The sequence below is a fragment of the Pelmatolapia mariae genome, linkage group LG5 (genome assembly GCF_036321145.2).
Source record: "Pelmatolapia mariae isolate MD_Pm_ZW linkage group LG5, Pm_UMD_F_2, whole genome shotgun sequence".
NCBI classification, from domain to species: Eukaryota; Metazoa; Chordata; class Actinopteri; order Cichliformes; family Cichlidae; genus Pelmatolapia; species Pelmatolapia mariae.
This window is the reverse complement of record NC_086231.1, coordinates 7,659,113-7,679,153: the sequence shown is the minus strand read 5'-3', so window position 1 is coordinate 7,679,153 and position 20,041 is coordinate 7,659,113. Positions and strand designations below refer to the sequence as shown.

The 20,041-nt window shown below is 38.7% G+C and overlaps 2 protein-coding genes across 4 annotated transcripts; one reads left to right on the top strand and one right to left on the bottom strand.

Moving 5' to 3' along the window:
* Positions 1 to 2,600: 2,600 nt before the first annotated feature.
* Positions 2,601 to 7,749, bottom strand: capza1a (capping actin protein of muscle Z-line subunit alpha 1a). Its single transcript, XM_063472839.1, has 10 exons — positions 7,653 to 7,749; positions 6,039 to 6,102; positions 5,896 to 5,947; positions 5,475 to 5,538; positions 5,127 to 5,333; positions 4,960 to 5,039; positions 4,742 to 4,820; positions 4,584 to 4,655; positions 4,430 to 4,492; positions 2,601 to 3,486 (listed from the first exon to the last, which is right to left on the bottom strand). The coding sequence occupies exons 1-10, from the start codon at positions 7,686 to 7,688 to the stop codon at positions 3,346 to 3,348; spliced, it is 858 nt and encodes a 285-aa protein (XP_063328909.1). The 5' UTR covers positions 7,689 to 7,749; the 3' UTR covers positions 2,601 to 3,345.
* A 609-nt stretch (positions 7,750 to 8,358) lies between these two features.
* Positions 8,359 to 17,751, top strand: ncoa5 (nuclear receptor coactivator 5). Of its 3 annotated transcripts, none has more exons than XM_063473496.1 (12): positions 8,359 to 8,485; positions 10,024 to 10,082; positions 11,410 to 11,665; positions 11,896 to 12,003; positions 12,744 to 12,807; positions 14,823 to 15,041; positions 15,117 to 15,235; positions 15,515 to 15,644; positions 15,867 to 16,066; positions 16,162 to 16,366; positions 16,545 to 16,636; positions 16,782 to 17,751. In XM_063473496.1, exons 3-12 carry the CDS (start codon positions 11,497 to 11,499, stop codon positions 17,348 to 17,350), a joined length of 1,875 nt encoding a protein of 624 aa, XP_063329566.1. In that variant the 5' UTR covers positions 8,359 to 8,485; positions 10,024 to 10,082; positions 11,410 to 11,496; the 3' UTR covers positions 17,351 to 17,751. The 3 variants fall into 3 exon arrangements, with proteins under 3 accessions (XP_063329566.1, XP_063329565.1, XP_063329567.1); XM_063473495.1 differs by having other exon boundaries at positions 8,360 to 8,485; positions 15,114 to 15,235; XM_063473497.1 differs by lacking the exons at positions 11,410 to 11,665; positions 11,896 to 12,003 and having other exon boundaries at positions 8,360 to 8,485; positions 15,114 to 15,235.
* Positions 17,752 to 20,041: the final 2,290 nt, after the last annotated feature.

The following is a 20,041-nucleotide window of genomic DNA, read 5'->3' as shown; positions in this document are numbered from 1 at the left end:
TCTCATGTAAACAATAACGTGCGCACAACATGACGTGAAAAAAGGCACATACCTTTGACGTTGCGTGACGAACTCTGTATTCCTTGTCCACATGTAAACGCAAAAAAGGAGTTTTAAAAAATCTCCGTTTTCGGTGATTCAAAACGCCATTTACATGTGGACGAAAGGTCCAAACGCATAGAAACAGCTGCGTTTTCAAAAATACCCGTGTAGGTGCGGACGTAGCGTGAAAGAGTTAGTAGTTTATTTTATTACTACCTGTAATTTATTGCAGATTACTTGGATTTGCTTAATTGTTAACTAAATGTTTGAGGTGTGAAATAAACTGCAATGAACATTTTTCTTGTAAAACAAAGGGGGGGGGGGGCTAGTAAAAAAAGTTTGGGAACCACTGATATAACCCATGTTACGACGTGTGTAACAGGGTCATAAATCACATCTTGTTATAATTACACAAAATGTGTTCTAAACCCCCAAACCGTTCCTTTTATACCTGACTTTTAGGACCTCCAAGCCTGTAGTTGTGTTCATTATCAGTTAGAGCCCCTCCTCATTGTTCTTCTTCTTTGGTGCAACCCTATAAATACAGTGTACCCCTTTTGCCTCTCCCCTTTTCTACAATTCCCCTGTGGGAGAGGTTGGTGTCATTTCTTTCCAACACTGTAAAACACACATATAATTCATATTTAGCCACCCTGATGTTTCTGATTGCAATTTTAGTTCAATTATTGTCATCATTATGCCTGTTTTTTGTTAGATGCTATAAATGTGTAGTATGTGTGTGCCACATATGTGTTCTAGGGAACGTGAACGCTAGCATGAATAGATAATTCTTGCTAGCTTGGAAGTTGTGGTGGGTTGAGCTAACCCTCTTCCCCAATGTTTGTATTTGGTCATAGGAGCTGGAGTGGGCAAGCTATTTATTTGGAGGTCTTTCTTTCTTTTACCTTTTATCGTCAGGTATGTCGGATTTCACGTTGTTGTTGTTTTTAATCTTATGTCAAATATGTCACGTGTAAATTCATACTTTATGTTTAATGTAAAAAATAAATGCCACCCCTTTTCTACAATTCCCCTGTGGGAGAGGAGCTGGAGTGGGCAAGCTATTTATTTGGAGGTCTTTCTTTCTTTTACCTTTTATCGTCAGGATCAGACACAACGCAGAAACACACCGGTTACACGTGTTTACTTCGATTTCAAACAGCAAAATTAAAATAAATAAATAAATATCTTTCTTTTAGGATAAGTGATGATCATAATAAGGATTACAGCTGGGAGGTGGAGAAGAAATTTTTTTCATCTTTTTTTTTCGATTGGCTAACTTTGTTACATCCACTATTTTCAATACTTTTGCATCTACACACGGCCACCACACCACTGCTTGAAAGCTCGTCTTTGATCAGATCTTTTGTTTGCATAATAGTAAATGTCCGTGCTGTACTATTTTTCCTTATTTCGAAAAAAATAATGAGGTGACGCAGCTAAAGACAAAAAGCTTAAACATTTGAAAAGGCATGAAGGTATCATCTGCATTTTCTCACACTTAACTGGCACTGTTTGATAAAAAATAATAATAATAAAAACAGCGAGAAAAATACAGCAAATGATAAACTATTTAACTGTTACATGTGCGCGTTTTACACAAAGGGTCGAGAATATTTCGTATGTTTGCTTAGATATGAGTAACATAAAGGTCTCAGCACTGCTGTCTGGTCTAGTCTTAATTTATGTCACAATTACAGGCAAATACAATCTGACTAAACCAAGTAAACATAAACACACTCATACTTTAATCCTAATAAACCCATTCTACGATCAATATGAGTGCACAAATCTAATAGGAGCACTACAGTAACTATTGGCTGTTTGTTTAGACCGCTTATTTCAGCTTTTTAAAAAAGGTATATAATCTTCATAAACTGCTCACAATAGATGTTGCATGTATGCCAAAGCTCAATGTGCGTGTAAAAAAAAAAAAAGAAAAAAAAAGAAAAATAATGATCTATGCCATATCAGTGTATATGACACATCTGTATTTGTATACTTTGATGAGAGCACAGACAAACTTGATCTATTCAGCCAGCTGATCTGTAGCCAGTATTTTAGAAATCCCTGCAGCACACAGGTATAAGAGAATGTTCAAAATATCAAAAATGATATGTGATAGAGGAGGCACGGTGGTGTGGTGATTAACACTGTTGTCTCACAGCAAGAAGGCTGTGTTTAAATCCAGTTTGGGGTCTTTCTGTGTCTTTGTTAGTTCTCTCCAGATACTGCTGCTTCTTCTATAATCCAAAGATAAGCATGGGGTTAGGTTAACAGGTAATTCTAATTTAACCATATGTGTGGATGTGAGTGTGAATGGTCATTTGTCTCCATGTGTTAGCCCTGTATACCCCGCCTTGCACCATGTGACAGCTGTGATAGGATCCAGATGCCCCACCCTGAACTGGATAACTGGAAGAAAATGGATGCATGTGTAATGGCAAAAGCAAATAATTTCACTGATTTAAAAAAAAATAAAATAAATACAAATCTTTGACATTTAGCCTAATACCAAATTGTCATTCAATCAACAATAATGATCCAAAGTGCTTAAATGTTTTGTGCAATGTTTTTATTTCATGAATAATAAATGTACTTACAGTTTGTATAAAAAAATATAGCAGGAGCTAAAGGCAAACAGCTGGCAGGAGGACACCAATACTTTATCATGCCAGGGGAAAGTAATATCACTCAAGTCATCTCTCAGTACCTGAGAGAAATAGAAGAGCTAAACTTTGACAGGTAAAAGACCGTGTCTAGGAATGGGACAAGAAAAGATGTACTTTAGTATTCCTGCTGGCTACAACCAAAGGAATGCTATATTCTCCAGTTGGGTAACATTTCAAATTGCATATAATAGTTTCCCTCTGTTTAAAAAAAGAAAAAGAAAACTATAGAGGTAAGGAAGCTCTTAGAGGACTCTAGCTATATAGAAAGTGTAAGTTGCTACATGAAAATCAAGGAGCTTTTTGGAGGTCATGTGTCTGTTTGAAACACTGAGGGACCAGAGCCACTCTGTGTACATCGTATTTGTGAGAATTTGAATGGCAGAGACCAGCCAAACTTTCACAGTGTCACTAAAGGCATTATTAGTTTAAAAAAAAAAAAAAAGTTTACAAATGAGCAACAGTTAGACCACTCAATGTCATTTTAAAATAAAGGCATCCCCTCTTAGTGCTGAACAAAAACTGTAATTCTCTGGAAGGACATACAGTACATTGGGTTGCATCACACATGTCTGCGTAGCTACCAGTTTCCCAATCCCAATCAGTTTGTTGTAACCACAGCGGACCCTCTCCTCTAAGCATTCTGCATCTCCTTGCCAATCTTGTAGCTCAGGATCTTGTTCCAGTCAATCTTGGTCCGGGTGACTGGGAGTTGTCGACGTAAGGCTTTGAATGTGGTGTCTGACATGGTCTGATAGTTCTCACTGATGGCCACCTGAAATGTTAAAATTAGCAGCATTAAAAAGTGTGCATGTGTGTTCTCCCCTGTCTCCCTATAGGTTTCCTCCTGTGAAAAAGGAGTTTTTCCTTCCCACTGTTGCAAAGTGCTTTGCTCCTAGGGGATTACCCGATTGTGAGTTTTGCCTTGCAGTATAAATCACCTTGAGGTGACTGTTATTGTGATATACATATATATATGAACCTGAATTGAAAAGCACGTTTATAGTTAGAAAAGGTTCTGGTCTCTACAGAGACTCTCGCATGTCATAACAACTGTGTTGTGGGTGAACTTCTTTCTATATCTCAATCAATAAATTAAACACTTATGGCTTAAAGTTACAGAGCTTGAATGCTTTGGCTAACCGGTGTGCTGACAGAGACAGCTACAGCCCGTTGCTGTCTGCTAGACGTCATCTCCACTACTTACAGTTTGTTTGCGCTGCTGGTGCCTTTTGAAGTTTTTTTTAAAAGATGGAAAACAGTTGCCTAAACAGTGACGTTATGTATATATCCTTATACAGTCTGTGGAAATAGCTGTCAGTTCCAGTTAATAATAAACACACGTGTAAGCTTTCATTTTACAATGTTTACTCAACACCTGGAAATAGATGTAATTATTTAATTAATGATTCTGATTTCCGACTATTTAACAGGACACCTTTTGTCACTTATTTAATAACACTATGGTGTACATACCTAAAAATCTTGCAGCTAAGAGTGCTTACAAAAATAATGCTATTAGTAGCTTCATTTACCAACTAGGAAATAAATTTTTTTTTAAAAAAGTGTGTTGCAATCAGTCTTCCCCTTATAAAGATCACCTATTGTTCTATGTACATATGTGCACAGCTTGTCGAGGAAGTACATTTTATACAACTTGCCACAGCTCTTCTGTGGCTTTTTTTTTTTTCTCTCAAATTGAGGCAATTCCCACATACCTGGTACTCATTTTCTGCATCTTCAATAATTTTTACTAACTCCTTTGCAGTCTGGCTCTCGTTCTACCAAAAATAAATGTACATGAGTTAAACAGATCCAAATAAAATGAACATGTTCTTAAACTTTAGCCCACAGACATAGAGCAACACTTACAGACACAGTCAGTGATTTCTGTACATCTTTATGGCTGACCAGCTGTACATTTCCATCCTCATAATAATGTACCTGTGGTAAGGAGAGGAAGTACAACATTGAAACTAAACTAATATCAAGACTATTCTTAAATTCCAGCAAATAAAAACTTAACATACCTGTATTTTCAAGACTCCGGCAACCTGTGCTGTAGGCTGTGAGACACTGAACTTCCACTCAGATCGGCAGCGACCGTTCCTGGGGAAGGAAAACACAGAAGGCTATGCTTGAAAGACGATCCCAAATGCATCATTTCGGATACACTACATCAACATAATTCTTTGGGAAAATCTGATAAGGACATTTAGAAAGAGATCATTATCCTTTCTCAACTTACCAGAAGTTTTTAGGCTCATATTGATGGCCCTCGATACAAGCGATAATGGTCTTCTGGCCATCAATTGTTTTCCCATAAACCTGAAACAAATAACCAGGAGTGGGTGATTTATTATGCTTAAACTCAACATGACAGCCATAGTGCAATGAGAGAGGGAGCGATCTTACGGTGGAGACTCCACTGGGGTAGTGCTCCTTGACATATGCCCTAATAGCAGAGTCACAAGCATCTCTCCATGAGCTGAGGGCCGCCTCGCCCTGATGGGGCTGAGGATCGCTGGCCTCCTTCCTCAGGTGGTCAAACTTGAAGGAGATCTTGTTGTGGGGGTCAAAGAAACGGCCATTACCCAGGTCTCCATGCTCTGTTATCAGAACCTGCAGGGGACCAGACAGAGAAACCTGCTGTTACCATGGGAGTTCATTCAAGCATCCTAAGATAAATTAAATTGTAGATTCAATAATAATAGCAAATTATTTGAATGCTTAAAGAAAAAAAAGAAAAAGGCCAAAACTTGCCGGCTCTTCATATCCATCAATTTTGGCACGGGTGAACTGATCCATGTTGTACTGGGCAAAGGCACTATAACAAAAGACAATATAATCATAAGCTGCATCCATATCTGTAACATTGTTGTTATTCTTAGACTCTAGAGTAGTGCTACATGATCTGATACTTGGCCCTTTTTGACCATGTAAAGAATAGCAGATCTTAATGACATCATGGAGAACCACGAGTAGCAAAAAATGTCTGAAATTCAGCAGTTACTACAGTCTGAAGCCTGAGATTCAGCTTTGGACTGCATAAGCATGTCATCTCATTAATTTGGAACATTGTCCATGTTCCAAATAATGGAGGAGAGTAGAGTAATAATTGGTTCCCTTTAAAAAAAAAAAAAAAAAGAAAAGGAAAAGAAAGAAGCTAAAGAAGGAAACTTACTGAGCTGCACCCTCTCTGAGGAGATTATCATTGTTGAGCAGGAGTCGCACATCTGAGAACAACAAGTAGTGGAAGACAACCATAAACACATTTTTCTTTGCACATGGGTTGCAGTTAGTACACAAGGTGTAACCGGGGTTTACCGTTGAAAACTTCATTGAACTCTCCTGGAGGAGCATGCATCACAAAATTAGCTGCGATACGGACCTGGAAATAAATAAGACGTGTTGTCATAAAAAAAAAAAAAATAAGAAAGAGTACCACATCATCAATGGGAATCTGCACTTCATCTCTAAGAAACTTTGGTGTTATTTAGTCTTGCTACAGTATCCATTTTTATAAAGATACAGATATAGTAGGCGATTTATATGAACAGATTAAAACCTGCAAATAACCACTAGAGTGAAGCAGAGAGTACTGGGCAAACTTTCTTGGCCAGAGGCTGGTTAGCTCTATTTCAGCCACTCCTTAGATGGCAGTACATGTCACCCAAGGGCTTTTCTTAGCAGCCACCCAGTATGTATATGCAAGCATGTGGTGTCAAAGCCCTAGAAAGAAGTGACTGACGCAGATACTATGCTCTCATAAAGTAATACTCAATGAGGACCGCAAGTTGTACATTTATACCAGGCAGCTCATTGTAAAATCTGAAGTTAAGTTGTTCTCTATAGAGGTTACAAGTTCCCTTTTTTAAAATCACAAATTTGCCACCTTCACTGTATCCCTTTACTAAACCTATGACGTCACTATCACATTGTAGTATGATTTTGCCAGTGATGCTATCTGTCAGGCAGACAGGATTATTAAAGCCTTCAGGCTGCAGCTGGCACTGACCTACAATTGGGCTGTCCTGCTGAAAGGGCAGAAGGACATTACAATGAATAACCCAGTTTAAGAGTGGTGCAGGCATTGTGGCACTCAGAGCATACAGCACACTCTCAGGCTCAGACTCAGCTTCTCCATCGTGTATTTCAAACGCAAATGAACACACTATTTACGCAGACTCTTCAGAAAAGTTAAAATGTATTATTTTAGTGTAGATATCACACCAACCTATTAATCTTATTTTGAAAGATTCACTGAAACAATACTTAAATAGTTAAGCTCCTGGCCAGATATCAGCTTCAGGAATGGAATGCGCTATTTTACAACATGTTGCAGCATGATACAGACAGCAACACCAGTCACTGCAAGGCTCAGTAACACTGCAGGGAGACAGAAGACCTACCCTCCTTATGCGTTTCTAAACCAAAAATAAGTATCAGGTCTTCAGTGCATAAAATACCCACAAACTCATTTGTGTGGGTCAAGCTTTAACGTCCGACACTATCAAAACCGGTTGAGGAAGCTAAACGTGAAAGTGAATAGGGTGTGGGTGGTGTTTTGCTATCGATGCTCTGTCATTATCCTTGGTGTAAATGCAGGAAGTAGCTGGACTTCCTTCGATTTAACAGTTGCCAACCACTGCAAAGTTAAGAACAAAATCAGCAATCGACGTTAGCCGTACGCTGAATATGGCTGCTATTTAAAACGAGTAATTTAGTTAAGTTACTCTATGTATAAGAACATAACAGCTTCAGCTCCGAGCTGTCAAACACAGCCCTGCCTAGGTTTAGCTAGCACCCAACAAACACCTACCATAGCCCTATTGGTAAATTCATACGCGACTTTAAAGATCCCTCCGAGGTCTGCAATTGTTCACGACAAAGGTTAGGGGTAAACCGTTGTTATTGTGAGGATTATTAATATAGCAATACCTTCTCTTCATCGCTGAGCTCTTCGAAATCTGCCATCTTGGCTCAATGAAGCGTTAACAAAGCGACGGTGGATGTTGCCAGGTATGTGGGACTGACTCCTCCCAACACAACGACCGCCCAGTCCCGGAAACCGTCTGCGCGAGCCGGTAAAACAACAACGTTCACGCTGCCGTGAGCACGAATGTGTAGATTTAGACGATAATTATAATCTTAGCATATCCTCATACATTTTGGAAATTAACATGAAGTACATTACATATTATAAAATGCCAAAATTCAGGAATTATAATGCTTTGTTTATTTTTACGTACAAACCGACGGGACATCATCTCAACCTGGCAACCTTGCTACCTTCCAGTCATTTGAAGCAGCTAAGCTATACTGAGTCAAAATAGCGTGAACTGATTATTTTTATTAATTAAACAAAACATTGCAAAAAAAAGAGAGAGACTGGTTTAGAAAATACAATACAAATTACATGTACATATATGCAAATTATTATTTAATTTCCTTTATATAATTTGTTAGAGGGTTGAAAAATACTCCGTTTAAAAAAACGTATATTTTTCTGGTAATTATTTTTAATGGTTCAGGCTCTAAAGGTCTAATTCGTTTTATTGATTCGAAGGGCATACTGCACGTATTTTATTTTTAGCCAATAGGTGGCGATATATAGGCTAAATGAAATGATAGTTACATCCACACAAGGGGTAGAAGAAGATGTCAGGGCCAGTTGCCGTAAATAAAGTGAAGAAGAAGCGCAGCATTGTGAGCGGATAGTGGTTGTCCGTGACGCTGGGTGGCTGAAAATTGAGACGAAATAGACTTTGAAGGTAAGTACATTGTCGCCCTGTCGTTCTTGCTATAGCATTGCTTGCAGCGAACCGTGGATCGTAAAGCATTTGCAGGCGTAACTGTGAACCTATCTGTTTGGTTTTAACGTCCCTGGTTAAGGTAGCGTTAAGAAGCTAACCGCCGACATTAACCTAGCTCCATGTAGCTACTCCGTAACCACGCAATTAATAACGTCTCTCGGAATGGCGGTGTGTGAGAGCATTGCTTTCAATGTTAACCGACTTAGTTTTATGAGCAGTGTAACGAGTCTATTTTTGGATTACATAGCTAGTGTTGCATCGTGTAAAGCGTTATTTATGAGGTGGCCGGAAAGCTTTGGCGAAGAGTCCGAATCGAAAGTAACATTACGAGCCGCGGTCGAATTTGTGCTGCTAAAAAGGCGTTTGGTGAGAGGTGATACACTTGACTGGCATTTGAATGTGCTACTTTGCTTTGCTGGTCATTCAGTTATTTTGTTTAACCTTCATTTATACAGATGATCCAATTGAGATTATAATGTCTCATTTACAAACATGCTTCAAATTTTGTTCATTTATTTTTTCCAGTTAAATCAAGGCACGTGAAGTACTTACAGCTAATTGACTTTTTTGAGGTTTCTTAAAAATTATGCGTTTGTTCCTAGAAGCAGCTTATTTTTAATACTTACAATGACTTGTTGGTAATCATAGGACAGTGGCCAAACCGGCTTGAACTGAAGGCAATATTAAGTCAAGTAACTATTTGTTACAACCAACGTAAGCAAAAGGGCGTCTTTGATCGCACAAAATCTCAAACCTTGGTGCAGATGGGCTACAGCAACAGAAGACCACACCAAGTGCCATGCCCGTCAGCTAAGAACTGGAAACTGAGACTACAGTTTACACAGGGTCGCTAATATTGGTCAGGAAATAGATTAGTAAAACATTGCCTGGTTTGATTAGTCTGGTGTTCTGAATTTGCTGTAACTAACATATAAAAGTATGAAAATGGCCTGACATGTATCAGTGGTTCAGGCTGGTGTGATATTTTTGGCAGGATATTTTCTTGGCAAATGTTCTTTGATATCGTCTGAACATTGTTTAGCCACCCGGACCTACCTGAGAACATCTCAAACTAGTTTCATGAACATGACAATGTTGTTGTTGACACTGTGCTCTCGGCCTCCACAATTACCAGATCTCAGTCCAATAGGGCACCTTTGGAATGTGGTGAATGATGAGGTTTGCATTGAGGATCTGCAGCTGACAAATCTACAGCAACACAGTGATGTTATCATGTCAATGTGAACCAAAATCTAGGAGGAATGTTTCCAGCAACTTGAATTTCTGCCATGGGAAATTGAGGCAAAAATGGATTTAACCTGGTTCTGTGGTGTAACCAAGGTGTAACTAATAAAGTGGCTGGTGTGGAGAGTTGTTATTGTGAATCAATTTATTCAATAACTTTCCGAAAGGCAGTTTGAGACTATATTTTAGAGCATTTCAATTGATTACTTTCATAAGCTTATTGTAGTGTTTGTATCTTTTTTTTTTTCCAGACACACTAGTTTCTAAATTCAGTGGATGCTGAATCCAGGCCATCCAGGTTCAAGTTAAGGTATGTAAGGAGCTGCTTCCTGAAAGGTTTATGCAAATTCCTTCAAGCATAAATGCAACGAAACTCTCTGGTCTTTCTGCTGTATGTATCTTGAGACCGAAAAACCTCTTGCGGTTCTATTGTCCTGAAATAATTTAATATTGCGTTATCTAAGGCACATAAAACGCACATTTCTCCTAAGGACTTTTAAGAAAATTGCGCCGTTTTAGGTTTTGGCATTTTCAGAGTGACCACAGGAACGTGATTTCATTTCAGCTAATCTGATTTTCTTCAAGACGGCGTTATTTCAAGAGAAGAGGACTGCATTTATTTCACAAAGGACTGTTGTGAGACCCAATGGGGCTTATTTTTCTCGGATGGTGTGACTTTAAATTTGCACCATGAACCTTCTAAAATATTTCACTCGTCAACTATAACTAGAGTATATCTCACTCTGAATCCTGAACATCAGACACCGGTGTCTGTCATTTTTCTCTCTCGCTATACAATCACCAAGGACAGTTTCGGATTTCGCTGGGGTACGATGTCGAGAACTTTGTGTTTTGTATCAAGAGAAGTGTGTTATTGAACATTATTATAAAATAAATTTTAAAAAAAAAACATTTTAAAGAGGGAAACAATAGGTGGTATAGTCAGTGATTTTAAGTTTTTCTCTTTACACCATCGTGGGAATTGCGGCTTATTTTCTCCTACATTATTTGTGGAATTTTCCTCACCGATTAGTCCTGCTTTTCTAGTGTGGTCTCATTTTCTTCTGCTGCCATTTCTTTGCGGAAAACTCGTTTATTTTGCACTAATAATAAAGTCTGCACGCAGTGAAGATGAAAAGGGTCATTGCACATTTTACAAGAAGAAACCTTAATTCATTCAGCACGCCTCAGACAAATTCTGGCATAACTTGTGCCATTTAAACGGATTTAATGTATTTGTTTTTACACGTTCTAGTTTTCTTCTTCATTAAGCGTATCTATCCAATAAACGGTTATTTCAAACAAAATTTTATCCAAAATCCATTTTATGGGGAGATGAGAACATTTTCATTTCAGCACAAGCTACCATGGTGCGGGGGAAGAAAATCAACATTTATTAAAAAGGAAAAAAATATCACTTGCAGTGCAACTTTTTTTCCTTTTGTGTATTAACCTGTTGCAAAACAGGTTAATTAAATTAGAAAATTATGAATATATGTAAATATTTTGGAGTGGTTTATGATTTATCGGTACATTTCCAGTTTAATTTGGATTTGAAGATTGAACTCTTTTTGATGCTCTGTCTGACCTTTTGTGATTTGAACTTTTGATCCACTAAAACCTTTTATCCTTCCAAGGAATTTGATCTCTTAAGTGAACAAACCAAACCTGTTCAAGCATTTGAGACGCACGAAGATACAAACCGGTGAACTTGGGATCTAATCATGTCTCGCCGAAGGAGTCGCAGCCTATCACCAGGGCGCTATTCGCGCTCCTGCAGCAGTAATGATCCTAGAGATTTGGAGAGGAGGATTTTTGTTGGGAATTTGCCGACCTCCGACATGGAAAAGAAGGATTTGGAAGACCTGTTCAGCCCATACGGGAAGGTAGTCGGTCAGTAAACACAATACAAGTTTTAATGACATGACGACAGTATGCATTAGGGAGGTTGTCCCTAAAAGTCATGTGAAATATTTTTGACTAGTTAAAACTACAGACAAGTTCGCATGAAATACAAGAATGTTCTAATTTATATATTTAAAAGGGATTAAATGGGTAGTTTGATCAAAAATAGCTCTTCAGAATTGTCCTAAGGTTGTGCACTTAAAATATTCCTCTTCCAGGCGTATCCATGTTTCGTGGGTTCGGATTTGTACAATTTGAACGCATTGAGGAAGCCGAAGCTGCAAAGGCGGCCCAAAAAGGTCGAATATATAAAGGTTATAAAATAGGTAAGCCTTAACTGCAAGTGATGTGATTGTATGACTGAAGGAGTTATTTGTGTTCCAAAAAAAAACAAGCTAATGAAAGAATAAGGTCAGGTTATGTGCTAATTTAAAAAAAAAAAAAAAAAATTGAATGGCATAATTATTTGTCTGAATTTAGGAATAAAATATTTTATTTATTATTCATTTATTTATTTATTTATTTATTTGAAATTAGCCCTACTTTTAGAGTCTGATCAACCACTAACGCACGGTGCTTTGCTTTTCCTTTTTTTTTTTTTTTTTTTTTTTTTTTCTCTCCTCCTCTTCTTCTTTTCCTTTTTGAACTTGCAAATCAACAATAAAGGCAAACATGCATTTTTAAATTCTGGCAAGGCCTGTTGCAATGCTGTTGTGTACGATATTTCAACGCGGATTCACATGTGTCACCTTTTGGTCTGGGGAGTTTCTGAAGCCCAAATTTGAACTTGAAAATCTAATACATTCAAGCTCTGCTAGTTTCTTGCAAATTTTGACCCGGAGAAAAGACGTCCATCATTTTGGGTTCATCTCAAACTCAATTTGACAGATTGGGCGACAGAATCTTCTGCATTTTGAACTTCCGTCCTTTTTGGATTTTAAAATTTGGATCCTGGCACTCTGTTTCATTTGGACGGTGACGCAGCCACTTCCATTTTTTGCGTGAACATCATTAGCAGATCTCCATGTCACTGTTGTGTTCAACGTTTGGATTGATTTATTTTCAGATGTAAATATGGCAGTGGAGCGACGGCAAGCTAAACCTCAATCCCAGCAGAGCCCTCCACGAAGGTAAAGTAACGCGAAATGAGTGTGAAGAACTACCATCGCCACAGTTGTTGGTTTAAAAAAATAAAGTATTTAACTATATCCTCACCTGTAATTTCCACCAGTGAAGAAGTTCGCTTTATGGATGCTACTGCACCATTAGACGGATTTGTTTATGGCGGATTCAGTATTTCAACCAAAGTTAAAAGTTTACTGATGTGTTGAAATAAAGAATAGAGACATATGGATGTAATTTAAGTGTCTTTGTCTCAAACATTCTTCACGTTGTGGCTCTTTTTCAGCACTGGTGTTCTTTGCGTGACGATAGGACTATCGTGTGTCACTTTCTCATGTTTCATATCCAGTAGGAACGTCTATGCCTCACAACAATATTTTTATCATTAATATTTTACAACATTTTTAATTAGGCGTATGTATCTGATGATCTAAAGCTGAATAGTAGCAGTGTATAACATAAAACCGTTGCATCAGCTGATGTCTGCACAAAATACAAACCATGTTGACCTATCCTCAAAACCACAGCTGCAGGTTGTTAGTGGTCAAAACTCCATAGAGTACCTTTGTATTTAATAATAATAATAATAGTAATAATAATAATAATAATAATAATAATAATAGTAATAATAATAATAATACAAAAATAAAAAACATAATTGCCGGTATGGACTTGTATTTTTTGTTTAAGCTTTGTTGCTTATGTATTCCTTTAACCAGCTCAGCTCAGTGATCACCATACAGATTATGACTCAGTACATGCTACAGAGCATCCTACACATCAGAGAAGCTTATTTCAGAGGCAGCAGGTTATGGTCCATCTCCACTGGGCACTGGGTTTCTGCGTATTTAGATTCAGTTGCCTATTGTGAATTGTTAAGATAAGTAACTACTGAGCCCACTAAAGGTCAGTGTGAAAGTTTATCTTTTAGACTTCCTCCATGTTGACTTGCTGTAAGTCTTGCATTTCATCTGATCCACTTAAGGGAAACTTCTCATCTTTCTATCGCTTCATATTGTAAGTAAAGTGTTTCACTGTACCTTGGACAGAATATGCAGTAGTTTTTTGTTTGTTTGTTTTTTAATTCTGTACAACACTTAGCTGCTGGAATTTTATATCACTTCAGTGTAAGTAGAGTAAGTGTAACACTGCGTTATTTTATTTTTTGTGGACCAGGGAAAATTTAAATGTGAGGGAATAGAAAAGTAGGCAGGGTATCATTGTGTGGCGATTCAAAGGATTGCTAAATGCGCTTCATGTTTTGGTAGTTTTGTCTTATTTTGTTTGTGAACCGCTTCGGAGTTGAGCCTTAATGAAAGTTACGTTTTACATGGTAATAAGCAAATGTTTGATTAACCATACTATTTATTTTATGTATAAATTTATTTATTTTTTAACGAGAGAAACGGTCAAATCACAAGGGGTTAGGAAAATACTTTAATCTGACTCAAGTAAAACTGGTTTGTCATGCTATTTCAGAATATTATATCATTTTACTTGAAACATCTTTACTTGGTCTCTGGCATTCTTGCAACTTCATTTGTAGTATGGAAATTCAACTTCCGGAAGAATGAACAACCTGTGAGCCTATTGCGCTGTATGTGCAAAATAAAACCACCTTCAAAAAGTTTGTTTTATTCAGAGCTGGATTTGTGGTCAATAAACATTAAATGTTTGGTTGGTAGTTGTGTGTTTGTAGATCACAGAACATTTTTGAAAACTTGATGCTAAGAATTATCGGAATCACTTACCGGATTGAATTTGTGCAAGTGGTCTGAAGAAGAAAGAAAACAAAGGGGAAAAAACTTTTTGTTTGTTTATTTGCTCTTATGTTTTGTTTTGTTTTTTTTTTTGTTTTGTTTTTTTTTTTAAACATTTGAATAAGTACAGATTTATTTTACAAGTTTTACACTACCAGCCCATAGACCTGTCCTCATCCGCTAAGGACAGGCATTCCTGTTTTCTAATATTTCAAAGGCAGCTTCAACTCTTAACCTGCACTAATGGATAACATTTCTCTCAGGGCCCCGTACAGCACCTACGGGGACAGCAAAGAGCCCCGACCTCGGTCTCGCTCACCTGTTTATGGGCGTGACGGACGTGAGCCTCGGGACAGCCGTGATGGGAGGGACTCCCGGGAGCCTCGACCAGGTGGCCACTCTCGTGACCCTGATTACCGTTACCGTAGCTCAGAGAGCAGAGACAAGGACATCAGAGGTGACCCACGGGATTCTGCTTACAGGTGACTGACAAACCATCCACTGAGTCTTTAGTGGTTAAGCTTTTGTTTGAACCTGGAAATTTTCCCATACAGCAGAAGCGAGTATGACAGATACTACCGTAGTGGCAGTGGTGCAGAAGATTATTACAGGAGGAAGGACGAGGCCTACAGGGATCCTTATGGAGATCCCTGGAATGGACGTCGTGAGCCAGAAGGTATGTTGTCTTCAGTGTACAGGGTATAGTTTAGGAATGGTTGGTTTGAATACTCTGAATTTTAATTGATTTTTTTCTTTTCTCATGTTTGGGTTTAATTCTCATGATTTTCCTCTAATATCTTGACACTTTTTTTTTTTTTTTTTTTGGTAATATTGGGTTTACAATTGAAAGCACTAAGAATATAAAGTACCAGGATTTCTGCATAATTAAATTCAAATGGATACAAATTTAAACTGACGTTATTTTGAAATCACTCCCACCTCTCATTACCTGTAGAGGAGCGTCTACGACCAGAAGAACGCCGACGTAATGAACTGTATCGGCAGTACTATGAAGAACTCCAGCGACGTCATGATGCTGACCGTCCTGTCGACTGCTCTGTAATTGTTGTCAACAAAGCCCAAAAGTATGTCCACAGTCTGTTCTTTATAGGAAGAAAAACTGAACTGATAATGGACCAGAAACATCTCTCTAAATATTCAAAGTACATAGAATGTTTTCATTTCATACTGCTCGTGTGTGTGTGTGTGTGTGTCTGTGTGTGTGTGTGTGTGTCTGTCTGTGTGTGTGTGTGTGTGTGTCCGCGTCCGCGTGTGCTTCTGTACTTGTGCTTTAAAACCAACTGTAGGGAGTATGCTGAGACGGTTGGGCGGAAGGTCCGTGACTTGGGAATGGTGGTGGATTTGATCTTCCTCAACACAGAAGTGTCTCTAACTCAAGCACTGGAGGATGTAGGCCGAGCTCGTACTCCTTTTGCCATCATCATAACCCAACAACACCAGGTGCATCGGTCCTGCACTGTCAATATCCTGTTTGGCACACCTCAAGGTAATTCAAGATGATGTTAACATGTTTTTTGGAACGTTTCAGGTAATTCAGAAGTGTCAGAATCTTATTTTGTTTTCTTGCATTTATTCTTACAGAGCATCGAAACATGCCCATGCAGGACGCCATGATGCTGGTTGCCCACAACTATGACACCTACAAAATCGAAAACCGTGAAAAAGAACGTGAGGAGATAGCCAGAAAGGCTGCGAAGATGGCAGATGATGTGTTACTCAGAGAGCCTGACCGAGAGAGCCACCCCGTCTCCTTACTTACTAACATCACACTATTGGCTGAAAATAGGTAGCTGGTTTAAATCTTTATGCTTTTATACTAGTATCCTGAAACACGGAGACTTTACAATGAAATAACATGGCTTTGGGGAATGCAACATTTCATCAGTTAGTGATGGTGTGTTCTAGTAATCTACATGATATTTAGTTTCTCTGTATTGAAAGAATAATCTTGTTTTGTTGGGTAGATTTGTGACTCCAGACGAGTTGGACAGTCTGATTGCATACCTGAAGGACAAAAGAGCTCGGCTGGTACGAAGCACAGCAGATCCCCTTGCAGGTAATGCCACCTCTTTGGTTTAATTTTTTTCATTTACATACACATAAAAATGAGAGGAACTGGTGGACTAGAAATGGTTATTGGTGTTTCTGTTGAATACAATGATTTCTATAGAGAAGCAAATAACTGATATGTCTCCATACAGCTCCAGTTCATGTTGGGCCTCCTCCAGCAGTACATCATGAAGTTCCCTCTTCAGCTGCAGCACTCCCTCCTTCATCTACTCACACACCCCCACAGTCAGGTCATCTCAGTCTGTCAGCGGGTTCAAGCACCTCGGTTAATCCGAGTCACCAGCAGGAGCTGCAGGCTAAAATCCTCAGTCTGTTCAACAGTGGCAGCGGGCAGTTAGCAGGCACTACTGGCCTCCCCTCTGCACCCTCACAGTCACACTCATATGGATCTCTTGGCCAGTCTCCTTCCCAAAACCCATCCCGCCCACCAATGCCAGGTCCTCCTGCACCTGCATCTCAGGGGTACGCAAACCCTCCAGGCCGAATGCCAGTTGCCACCAGTGTTCAGAGACCCCCCACCTCTGCTTCAGGCATCAATTTTGACAATCCGAGTGTCCAGAAAGCTCTGGACACACTCATTCAGAGTGGACCCTCTCTCAACCATCTGGTGAGTAGTGGGGCCTCTCAGCAGCAAGCCCCAAGACCAGCACCCAGCATGGGTCAGGCCCCACCTGTGTCTATGTACCCCCGACACTACTGAAAAGCTGTAGAACCCTGATTTTTTTTTTTTTTTTTTTTTTTTTTTTTTTCCCCTCCGATGCCACAAACTTTCCTGTGCAGTGAGTTTTCTTGCTTAGTATCAGTAGACTGTAGGGATGTTTTTTGTAAAACCTTTTAATCTCTTTTCCTTCATTGTGTTCATAAAATGTGAAGACTTTTTTTGCAGCTGTTTGCCAGAAAATAATTATTCAGTCTCGTTATGAGTTAATGTTATGAAGTACATTTTGCTTACAGATGGAATTCTCAGTTCTTTTCCAACTATTGTCTTATAGTTTTACAGTCTTTTAATTTGTAACATTGTTTTGTTTTGTTTTTTTCATGAACAAGACAATTAAAAACTCGGACACAATTCCTGTAATAAAATGGTATTGGTTTATTGCATTTTGTGCTGACAAATCTATAAAATGGAACGGGTATCGCCAGAAGCCATAGAGATAAGCATTTGAAATGTAAGATAAAACTACTTTTTCCTCTTTATTTTTTCTTTTAAATGTACCATGAACCACAATAGAGAATAATACATGTCTTTTTTTTGTTTTAGAATATTTAACTTGCACTGACACAAAAAAATAAACACCTCCACACTAACTGTATTTTATTTACACGTAGCCCCCTCCCACCCTCGCCCATGACCACCCCCGCCCCCAGCAGGTACAAGTGCACATGTACACACAAACACACTCCCACAGAACTGAAAGGAACACACTACGGCTTTACCATAAGACTAGGTACGGTATCAAGGAAAAGTAGTGAACGGTTCAGAATGAAACAATGTTTCAATATTGTTGAATTTGATACAGCTGTGTCTTTGTGTGTATGCTGTATACATCCTCTACATCCAGTGCATTTTTTTTTCTCCAAGCATTCATACAAAGTGTTTCCCACAAGTCCAGTGAATTTAAAAACAAGTCTGGATAGTGACAGGGTTATGGTACTGGTTACTTTTTTTTTTTTTTTTTGTTAAAGCCATCAAGTATTAAGGAATAATGCATTTTGGGAAATATCCATTAAATAAAAGTTGAGTGATAAGAGAGTCTGTAGCAGAAAAACTCAGATCTCCAATAACTGAATCGTTCAAATGAAACTGGGCATTTGTTAAAGCTCAGTACTTGTGTGTACACCTTATTTAAACTGTACAAAAAACAAAGTTTGTAATGACAGATTACATACTCTGCTCTTTCTTAGTCAAGACCAGCAACTTACTAAAGCCCAGACACAGTCCTTTCACAAATGATGTGTTTTTAAGCCTTGGTCTAAGTAGCGATCACACAAACTAGATGCTTGTTAGTTTTGAGCTTCAGAGCTTCAGAGATGCTGGTAGATGGATATACCTTTTGATAAAGCCGTAATTGGTTTATTGCACAAAATGCAATAAACCAATACCTGTGCCCTTCCCAAAATGCACAACTTGTCCTCTTAAGGTCATTTGAAAGCCTAAATAGCAAATCAGTTTTGGTAGTTGGAAATACTTCTATCAATACACTGAATAAAACCAAAACTGGTGACTGAAAAGAGGTACATCGCCAGTTTTGGACAGGCAGCAGACTTACTGCTTTTTCAAACATTTAAAAATAAATGTTAGCAGGCGTCTCCTATAATACCTTGGCACGTCCAGTGTTCTTTGTTTTACCTTGTTGAAACAATATTCTCATGGGAGTGACATGCTACAAATTTTGATAAGAAGGTAAACAATTTGCACGTGTCTTCATCTAATTCACTGGAGCACACATTTTCACACTCATTTATGTAGTTAACTGAAATATACTTTGGTAATCACTTCATCTCCAGCTATTAGACACAATGAGAGGACCATGTCAACAGATCTACCATAAAAAATAGAATCTCATACTAGAATAATATTCATCCTGGGATACAATGGGCCAGTGCTAAGGAAAAATATCCTACTACTACAAAGAAAAGTGTCTGATATAAACAAAATACTTTTATACCACAAACACCCAATATATTTTCAATACACCTTGTTCAGGGTAGTTGCATGCATGCACTGAGTTACACAACATAACCGGAGTGGGGCTCTGCTTGCACTGCATGAATAGCCGCTTGAGTTTTTCTCATCTGACTCCCAGAGAGATCGACTGTGTGAAATGTAAGTGCAGCTGTTGCATTACCTTCCATATCAGGCACATCTGATGCTTCTGTGAAGATAATATTGAGGGGGTAGGATCTTATTTCAGCTACAGACTGTGTGCCCCCGTCTGCAATAATCTGGGATTAGTTTTGTACTTCTCTGTTGGTGTCTTAACACGACAGCCTCCTCAACCCGGTAACAGATGTGTTTCAGAGCCCTTAATATCCATTTTAGGATGGAGACTGGGTAATGATCACTGGCAAGTTTGCCTCATGCTACAGTTGTGCAGGTGAAAGATCTGATCTAAATCACGGATCAGTTCAGGGGGGAGAGGGACGTGCTGGTTTTTAAGTCGACTATCGCACCTTGTCCAAGCAGAGCCTGTACCAGGTTTGGAAGCGCGAGTTTTATATTCTTTGATCATTTCTCAGAATTATACTGCAGTCACATTTAAAATACAGAGCTGGGGTGGATTTTCGTGGTTGGGATGGAGGAGACCAGGGAGCTGGGGCAGAAGGGCTGAGGAGTGGGGTTGAGGGGGAATTCTGGGAAGGCTCACCTCACAGATTGAGTGACAAGCAC